This window comes from Mytilus edulis, unplaced genomic scaffold (assembly GCF_963676685.1).
Source record: "Mytilus edulis unplaced genomic scaffold, xbMytEdul2.2 SCAFFOLD_1605, whole genome shotgun sequence".
Lineage (NCBI taxonomy): Eukaryota > Metazoa > Mollusca > Bivalvia > Mytilida > Mytilidae > Mytilus > Mytilus edulis.
In genome coordinates this window covers 12,182-22,961 of record NW_027268184.1, presented here as the reverse complement: position 1 = coordinate 22,961, position 10,780 = coordinate 12,182, and the positions used below count along the sequence as shown (strand labels likewise).

Here is a 10,780-nt window from a genome sequence, read left to right as displayed (position 1 = left end):
TTCCTAAGTCATGTGGTCTCTGATTGACCTTACTTTCAATTCAAAGGAAACTTTATTACATTCATTTGTTTTAATTGATGTCCATAAAACATAAAAAGGAATTGCTGTATTTAGCGTATCACTCAGAGCTCTTGGTTTAGTGAAAAACCTACAAAAAACATCCTGATATATGTGTACCGATCCCGCTATGGATTTGTAATGGATAATTAGCATCCCCCCCCCCCTATTAGGGATTCATCGTACACAAAACTAGTCCTTCCGACATTAGTATAAAGAAGAATTATGAAATCAAGTCATGATACTGTCGATTCATATATTTAAGTGGGTATGTAATTTTTGTTGATTGCCGAAAATTTGCATATTCGTTGATATTTGATTTCGTGATTTTGCCAAGCATTGTATACAAAGCCCATTGAAAATATGTTATTTGTTGAACATTTGAATTCGTGGTTCACCTGTATTCACGAAACCCACGAAAGTTGATATCCAACGAATGTAATGAATTCAAAGTAGCTGTATTTAATCTAAGACCTCTACGAGTAAATACGTGGTCACCAATTGATGGCCCTAACCAAATCACCTTATTACAAATTCACTTCTTCCAAGTCAGGAATATGACGGTTGGTGTTTTAGTAAGTATCATACAAATCCTTAATTAACTTTGGAAGTTTCAATACCGCCTCTTATTTCGAAACCAACACAAAAAAAACATATTAAAGGCAAGAGAAAAACAACAAAATAGAGAGTTTATCTATCTACTTATGAATATTTCAGCTAACGCATAATCTTACTCAATTGGGCCTAGGCTGGCATATTCTTTTCTCAAAAGCGACTTGATTCTTGACCTAGACTCAGCATTTCCGGAACAGAACTGCAAACAACCTCTTCAAGTACAATACAAAAAAAAATTATGTGTTAACATTGCTGGAGTTCTAACTAACAATCCAAAAACATGGTCTTTCGGAAATAAGTTCAACATCTGTACTACTTAAGGAACAGATAATATTATTGGGACGCAGTTCCTCTGAAACCATACCAAGTCGGAAATATTTGTTATTTGACGTAAACTTGTAGTGTTTTGTACTCTCTAGATTTATCTTTGAAACTCTTTTTTAAAAGATAACGCCATGTTTTGAAAAACTAATTTAATTCAGAGACCGTTATCGATTCTTGTCTTATACGTTTTTGCGCAAGCTCAGTTGACTTACTGTCCGCGAAATTAAAAAAAAACTTATTTGCTTTAACACTTGCCTAACTGTACCGCGATTTTGCTGATTTCTTCTTGCAATAGAAATTTCAAAGAATAGAATTACAGTAAATATGTTTTTGAAATTGAATTTCACGTGCTACACCTTGTCGACAACGATAAATACTAGACCGTTCGTGAACATATGAGGTTTCTATGTTTCAGTGACGTTGAAACATTAAAAGACTTAGAATTACAAAGATTGTTTTCGTATGATTTATCTTTCTAAATAAGACAATGTCACTTATCTATATTGAAAACAATATAAACATAAATATAACGTTAGATATTGTATATTCCTTACTTTCCTAAGAAGTACAACTGAAGCCATATCCAGGATAATAATAACATTATAGCAGATATTGGTAAACCGAATGCAAACCACGACGAAAAGGTAACCGGCGATTCTCCTCCGTACTTCTCGAATATGCTGAAAAGAATAAAACATAGTGTTATCTTAAGTATTTCGTAGGTGTATCAAGTGATAAAGTTTATTTTGTTGGTCCGGTTTCATATCTTGTTATGTCTAATGTTCGTTGTTAGAAATGATGTGGGTTATCATTAATATCCTGATTTAGGGAATTTGTTGTTACTTTTTTATTCATATATCCCGATTTGGGGAATTTGTTGTTACTTTTTTATTTATATATCCCGATTTGGGGATTTTTTTGTCGCTTTATACGTGTATGTCCGATGGGCCAATTTTTATTTATATATCCCGATTTGTTGAATTTGTTGTCACTTCATAAGTGTATGTCCGATGGGCCATTTTTTATTGATATATCTCGATTTGTGAATTTGTTGTCACTTTATACGTGTATGTCAGATGGGCCTGTTTTTATTTATAGATTCCGATTTGTGGAATTTGTTGTTACTTTTTACGTGTGGATCCGATAGGCCATTTTGTGCTGAGCTATTGTCTGTTTATTTCGTTTGTGGTTTGTATTCTCTTTTTTTCTATACAATTTACGTTGTTCTTATTTGTCAGTAAAGTCAAAATACTCGAGGTTCTTCTAAAGAGTGTTATGGTGTTTGTCTATGTGTTTGTTTACTTTTAGGTGTATCATGATCTGGTCAATCTATTCTTATTTTTATATTCAAAACGTAAAAAAATCAAATCACAAAATACTAAAATCCAAGATAAGATAAAGAAATCCGATACATAATTTACATGATTCAAAACAACTGTATGCACAAGACTTCTTTTATACAAAATATTGGTTTAGATAAAAACAAATAATAACACCATAACAAACACAATTCAATTATCGGTACTTATACGTCTTCGGGTTTCAAATGTTTGACTTTATGCGTTCCTGATGAAGGTAAATCCAAAAAAGCTCTTCGGACGCAAGAAATAATTGAACGCGTTGTTTTCATTTTTTTTAATTAAATATTCCTGCCATCGCAAAAAATATATAAAATAGGATCAATACAAACTCCATCACAATTTATATTCTTGTAAGTATCTATAAATTGAACGAATATGTTTTATATTTGAAAAAAATACTTGTTATAATATAAACGTCACATAAATACGTAACTTTGTGTTTATCATCACTTTTTTCAAGGGTAAAACGGTAACACCAACTTGCAGTTCAGAGTCTACATACGAGTATTGGTCTGTTGAAATAACGTTGAATTAGAGATACCAGTGACTATTGTATGTTCAAATCTAATATGTTAGACTGTTTAAACAACTAGAGTAATAACTAAGATCCTTAATAACGTATATTTTAACAACAAAGTCTGGGGCTAGAAATTACAAGTCACTTTGAAACTTATTGCCAATAACATGAATCTACATTTGAAATAACTAATGTAAATGGTAAACTAACATATCACTTTGTCCTTTGAAAACAACATTAGGACCAGTTCCGGTCAAGCTCCCAAGGCCACCACAGTTTGCGGCATGTGCTATACAGATCGACATCATTTTACATATTTCGAGATGTTCTTTGCTTTTCAGTTTGATTCATGTTGTCTTCAGGTTCAGCCTTGTAATTTGAAGTTCTGAAAATATATAGAAAAATAATGATGAACAAGTATTCAGCACATGAAGTATTATCAAGTAATTGTAATTGGAACAATTTTAAACAAAAAGCAAAAACAAAAAGTAATTCAGAATCTTTTAAAAAAAATGGGGGTGGGGGGGGGGGTAATAAAGAGATTGCGATCACAAGTCACAAAGCGTTTGGCAGACATTTAATCATTACTACGAGTTTGTGTTAGTGGGTAACGACTATTCGGAATATGTTGCATACGAAAAAAAGAGGCAGGTATTATGATGATAAGTATGATGACAATAATGCTGATTGTAAACTGGCCAACGTTAATTTTTTTTAAAATCATACTAACTTTTCATGAAAATAATTCATCAAATATGGAAAGAAAGTAGTACAATCTGCATACATTTTTTTCTTAAGCCACTTATAAGATTAGGATACACAAAAGAGCAATTCGTACAAGTAACATATACCTTAAGAGTTGTCGGACCTGTTTTTGGCTTGGAATATACATATAGCACACATTTGTATCAGTGACATATACCTTAAGAGTTGTCGGACCTGATTTTGGTTTTGAATATACATATAGCACACATTTGTATCAGTGACATGTACCTTAAGAGTTGTCGGACCTGATTTTGGTTTTGAATATACATATAGCACACATTTGTATCAGTGACATGTACCTTTAGAGTTGTCGGACCTGTTTTTGGCTTTGAATATACATGTAGCACACATTTGTATCAGTGACATGTACCTTTAAAGTTTTCGGACCTGTTTTTGGCTTCGAATATACATGTAGCACACATTTGTATCAGTGGCATGTACCTTTAAAGTTTTCGGACCTGTTTTTGGCTTTGAATAAACACGTAGAACACATTTTTTAAAGTTTAATAAGAACTAGTTCCAATGTACACTTGAATAAATATACAAGATTTTCCATACTTATCTGTTTTCTCTATATCGGTACTTGTAGGTTGACCATTTTCTTTGATGACACCATTAACTTCTATATCTTCTAACTTAAGTGCATCGTTATCATAAACTGTGAAGAGATATTATTTGATTAGTAATCTATCAATTCAGAAATATAATATTATTATTCTTTACTTTTCTATGTTGTGTCATGTGTACTATTGTTTGTCTGTTGGTCTTATTTATTTTTAGCCATGGCGTTGTCAGTTTATTTTAGACTTATGAGTTTGACTGTCCCTTTGGTATCTTTCGTCCCTCTCCTCTATCAATTTAGAATTATAATATCTTACGATGAACGTATACATAGCTTCATCTATCAGTCAAATGCATAATTCGTTCGATTAAATGTAGCAGCACGAATTAGTATTGATGTTAAAATGAAACGGATAATGCAAGGGAGTTATGTAAAAAGTAAAATCGGAAACATACTAAACTCCGAGAAAAATTCAAAACGAAAAGTCCTTGATCAAATGGCAAAATTTAAAGCTTAAACACATCAAGTGAATGGTGAACTACTGTCATATTCCTGACTTGGAATAGGCATTTTCTGACGTAGAAAACTTATCAGTCGAAGAATAAGCGAAAATGTCAGGTCAAAATCACAAACACTTCGGACAGATAAAAAATACAGCACACTGCATGAAATCTAACTGAGCAACTAATACTATAAACACATGCATATGGTGATCGTAGGTTCCCTTTGAAGGGTAGGCTGATCCTGTCAATCTAGCGATGAATGATTATGTTATGTTCAATAAATGATCATAACGACTCTATATTCATGCCTTTCATACAAATTTGTATGGGATTACAAATGTTCGTATTACGCTAGTTTGAAATTCAGAAAAATAGCCTTGAGTGCATTTTCAACCTAGAATCTTTAAGAGAGGCAAAAGCAAACGAAAAGGTGTAGAGGAAATTTCAAAGTCGAAATAAACTGTCAATTTTAACTTTAACCAAATGACCATTAATTTCAAAAGAAATCCCTTGGATATAGAATGAGCTTCAAGTTTAACTCGCCTGATAATTAAGCATACTGTTAGCTGTTAAAGTTATAAAAACTACTCGGTAACACAAAACATGAAACATTCTTTACGAAAAAATACAGCCCTTTAATTTTTTTCACACATAATGTACATTCAAAGTTCTACCTTCTGTTACAATCTCTTCGTTTGGGACGTTTGCTTCCTTTAGCTGTACCAGTATGGCGTTTGTTATAGGAATCATCATGGCCGTTGTTGCTGTATTACTGATCCACATGGATAGTAACCAAGTGGGTAACATCAGACCAAGCATCAACCTTCAAATATTGTCGCATGTTTAGTATGTAATCATCAGGGATGAATAATTAACCATTAAGTGCATTAATGTTGCCCTTATTACGTATGTTATGTATGTGTTAACGTGCTGAATGCATTTCTTTACAGTTAGTGTTGTATTAGATAAACTCATCATAGATACCAAAATTAAATTTTGCACTTACGGCAGTCGCGCGCCTCGTCTACAAAGACCCATCAGCGACGCTCGAATCCAAATAAAAATAAAAAAGGCCTAACTAAGTACGCAGTTGAAGAGCACTGAGGACCAAAATTCACAAATCTTTCTTCGTTAAGTATAAGGGAGTTATCAATTCTTCAATTAGACAAAGATCATAGATATTAATTGTAGAAAGAAAAACAAAATACTGTTTTCGAGTGCAAACTATACATATGGTTAGAAGTGTGCAATTAGGACAAACGCTAATCGAACACAGAATTTATTTTAAACATTTTAAAGGAATTGAATAAATGTATTCTTGTATATTCTTTTAGACGTATTCTGGGAAACAAAATACCGTGCAAAAAAATGAAATGACTAGTAATTTTTAAACCGACTTAAATAAGACCGTTAGTTTTCTCGTTTGAATTGTTTTCCATCGCCATGTCGGGCTCTTAATAGCGTACTATGAGATATAGGCTTTGCGCATTGTTGAAGGCCGTACAGTTACCTATAGTTGTTAATTTCTGTGTCATTTTTATCTCTTGTGGAGAGTTGTCTCATACGAAATAATACCTTATCTTCTTTTTATTTCAATACTAACAACTTAAATGTCGCATCAACTGCAAATAACCAACTACCAGTACACATTACATTATTTTTTTTCATACCATCGAGTCTCAGTTCCAACGTACATTAGAATAGCCAAGGCCAATCGTTTGTGTATATTCCAATGTTCAATAGCTACGGCAATGATGAGTCCACCAAGAAATAACATGGATGTATCCTAAAACAGAACTCACACTACATGTTAATGAAGTCAATACACATGTTACACATATTAACCAGTCCAAGGAACACGTCTTAGTATTTGTTCTTCTATCAAAATGTTCAAATATAAATAAATATAAGGTAGAGACACGAGTTTTTAATCTATGTTTAAAAATCTTATTTGTTTAAGTGTAACTGCGAAGAGAAATTATAACTTACAGAATAGCAAAAACTAAAACAGAGAAGGCGTGCAGACAGTGTGAGTGTCATGGAAACCGCGACTAATAAGAAATGGCATTATGGGGAAGACTTATCTTGTTTCTCCAGATCTTAATCTACGAAATCAATATTCACAAATTTAAACGTTTAACTCAACGGTATCCCTTCAATCGTTTTTCTTCGATAATCCGGTTCCTTAAATGTGTGTAAATTTTCAAAGCATCAGAATAAGCGAAATTCGTATTAAGTCAGTTAAGTTACCGATGCAAGTACATGTAACAACATAATAAAGGAAAACATAATGTACTAGACTTAGTGTCATATCATTATATGATATGAGGACGCCCGCAAAGCTTCAAATACAATACTTTTATCTTTTAAGTAATCAGTTCATGATGCTGGTTTGTTGTTGCATTTGATTGTTTCGTTTGAATTGTAATGTTCAAATAAGTATGTGTTTCCTCTCAAAATATAGACTTGTCATACATAAAATAATATCTGTACAAATAACTTACACTCAAATAATGTGAAGAAACTTCTTTTGCACTCCCAAGTCCAACTAATGGTGTCAGAATAATAGGCAATAGTGACGTCACTGCGATAGGCAAAGCTTCGGTGATCCAGTATATTGCCATTATAAACACTATGTAAGCACATTTTGATTCCTAGAATGACAAATTAATATAAAACCTGAATTTAATACAAGAAACAGGATTAGGACTATATTTGGCAAATAAATCGATAATTTTTCGGAAAACGTGTGTAACATTGAATACAGACTTAAGTCGAATGACGACGCTTTCTACAAGACCTGTCTGAAAATAACTTGACTTATATCACAGTATAAATAATAGAAGTTCAAATGTCTTGTATTAAACGAGGAAATTGCTAGTTGTAATCAAATAGGCCGATTGAATGTATGTTGACGTTTGCTTTTGATGAATCGAATTCTTGAAAAGCGGTATACTATTGTTGCCTTTTTTACACCTCATATCTTTTTAGTTGTTTTGTGTTTTCAATGCAAAAAGAAAGATTGGTTTAAGCATTACAATTGTACTATGAAGAAATTAAATACCATCAATGATTAACTCGTTTATGAACAATCTACATCCAAATCGACAAAAAATATGTAAATCTTAAAGACATATGAAAAGGAGAAAAAAAATAATCCAATTCTTGAACCAATGCATAGATCATCAAATTAGTCTTATGTGCACGATTTTTTCATATTTTACCAATAATATCGTATAATCGTCAACAAGTTGACATTTTATATTAAGGAAGTCCTCATGCAAACATTTAACATAATATCACCTTTCTAATTAATTTATAAATATGTGGCATTTTTGTGTTTGCAGTTGTTGCAATGCAAGCGCTCTAAACAAACGCATCATAGATACTTTCGCAACATCAGCAGGGATGGTTGCACTGACATGGTAAATAAACTCATCATAGATAACAGGACTAAATTTAGTATATACGCTAGACGCGCGTTTCCTCAACAAAAGACTCATCAGTGAGGCTCGAATCCCAAAAAGTTAAAAAGGCCAAATACAGTACGAAGTTGAAGAGCATTGAGAAGCAAAATTCCTAAAAGTTTTGCCAAATACAGCTAAGGTGACCTATGCCTGAGGTAGAAAAGCCTTTAATAGTATTTCAAAAAATTCAAAAATTTGTTACCAGTAAATTTATAAATATAACCATATCAATAACAATTGATGTCAGCACACAAAGTGCCGACTACTGGGCTTGTGATACCCTCGGGGAAATAAATCTCCACCAGCAGTGGCATCGACCCAGTGGTGTTGAATAAACTCATCATATATACCAGGACTAAATTTAGTATATACTTAAGCGTTACGTGTATTTATATATTTGCCGGTTAAGTTTTCCATAGAAGCTATCTCATTCAATCTTAGAACTGGTTCTTATTATTTGAAATTACGAGCAGAATATGTAAGATTTAACGCCGATCAGTTTGTATAAATGAATGATAATGCACCACTCATCATTGTTATGTCATGTATAATGATACCAAAACATACGCAGGTTATCTTGATTTAATATTATAATCTAGATTACATTTTTGAAGAAATAAGTGTTGCTATCCATTCAGTTGTCTTTACTTGTTGACATATTCATCCCTCGGTTTGTAATGTATAATTTACACACCTAAAGAATTAGGTATATATATTATGTAAATGTAACACCAGTATTTGACCTGTGTGTTTTTGATAAATTTTAAGTGTCTGATCATAAGTGATAGCATTTATTATTCCTCTTATCCTCAATTTTGTAAGATATTGTCAAAAATAAGAAAATGTATAATATTCTTTTGTTAAGCTAAAAAAATTAAAATACAATTGATAAAATTCGTAAATTAAAATGTCTTTAAAACATTTTCTGCTGTGCAAACGCATATATTTGGCGTAGTTATATTTACATATTTACATATAGCTGACAAATTGCGAAATCAATTCAACAGAACTTTTGTTTGCACGTATGCTAACGAAAACGCTTTTCTTTTTGTCGGTACCAGATGCGTATTTCGACAATCCATGTCTCTTCAGTGATGCTAGAGACCCCATTATTTGAAAATACAAAATTCATTTAAAAGATGAAGAGCTGTAACTCAAACGGAACAAACAAAATATAGCCAAAGCCGGGTAAGAAATCAGAGCTTTGCATGAGTGAGATATCTTCCTTAATTTAACATGATTCCCAAATTTTGTAACATCAATTTTTAAAACATAAATCCGAATTTGCATGCAAATACTGGAGTACTGGCCACTGGGGAAGTGATACCCTCGGAAACGATAATGTTCTTTTTATTATTTGAAGATGGGTTGTTAAAGATAAGGGTGTCATAAATTTATCCGTGTCATTTAGGATTAATTTTTCAAATCAACACGATATAAATTACGAAAATACAAAATGACTGTTAAACAAAGTCTAACGATATTGTGTCTTGTTATTTACATTCATGTATCGTATATGTATCAAAAAAACATTAGTACAATAAAGTTCAAACGGTTAATTTATAAAAAAAAATACCATATAATTGATATCCATGTCAACACCGACGAGCTGACTGCCGGGCTGCTGATATATCGGGAGGAAACGTCCACCAGCAGTGACATCGACCCAGTCGTGTCAATATTTATCAAAGGTACCATGCTTATAATTTGATATGCCAGACGCGCGTTTTGTCTACAGAAGACTAATCAGTGATGCTGAGATCAAAATAGTGCGGACTTACAACAAACCCACGGGTAAATAAAAATCCTTTTCATATATTGAATGAATTTTGACAATCATTAACAATTTAACAAATAACGAGTTCTCAAAGATATGAATTATGTCATTAAAATAAAGTTTGAATTTTTACATTGTTAATATTTCTCTTAAAACAACGAAAATATTAAACTATACATAAATAAAAAAAACATTACCTGTGTTCCGATAACAAATGGTAACGGCAACAAAAGGACTGGCGTCAAAACAACAACAAGTATATTAAATACACGTGCAATATCCTTAGTAATCTTCATAGTATATGATAGTGCATCAAGTCGTACATAAAAAGAGACCGTATATATTGCAAGATCAACATACACGTAAATTATGGCAGTTCTTTTATGTATTTAAAAGATAACACCACACTATGGATACGTTTAAGTAGATTCCTCGGGTTATAAATTGAAAAGTTTTTATCACGTAAATGAAGTAACATAATAGAAAGAAGAACAAGGCCATAACATAAATACATCTGAAAAAAAAGGGAAAAAAAAAACACCTTCAGACGCAATCTAAATTAAATAGCTATAATGTCACAAATACACATCGGAGACTATATAAAGATATAAATAGTAAAAACGGTATACATGGTATTCGTAAGTTCAAATTATCATCGGTCTGTTATTGTGATTTCTGCAGCTCAGTCTTTAGTAATAGATATAGTGTATTTACAGTAAACCAGTGTAGCCCTTTCGTATTTTTCAATTCTTTTTTAATGTTGGATTGTTTTTATTACTGTTTATCAAGTGTTTGGTTGTTTTAATTTTTATTTTATAAAACTTTTATCAAC

At 32.0% G+C, this 10,780-nt stretch overlaps 1 protein-coding gene across 1 annotated transcript; it reads right to left on the bottom strand.

The window, feature by feature from the left end:
- Nucleotides 1-314: 314 nt before the first annotated feature.
- Nucleotides 315-10,336, bottom strand: LOC139507006 (solute carrier family 13 member 2-like). The gene is made up of 8 exons (XM_071295595.1): nt 10,146-10,336; nt 7,209-7,358; nt 6,375-6,490; nt 5,379-5,527; nt 4,198-4,297; nt 3,085-3,259; nt 1,551-1,676; nt 315-884 (listed from the first exon to the last, which is right to left on the bottom strand). Exons 1-6 carry the CDS (start codon nt 10,242-10,244, stop codon nt 3,184-3,186), a joined length of 690 nt encoding a protein of 229 aa, XP_071151696.1. The 5' UTR covers nt 10,245-10,336; the 3' UTR covers nt 315-884; nt 1,551-1,676; nt 3,085-3,183.
- Between the last annotated feature and the right edge of the window lie 444 nt (nt 10,337-10,780).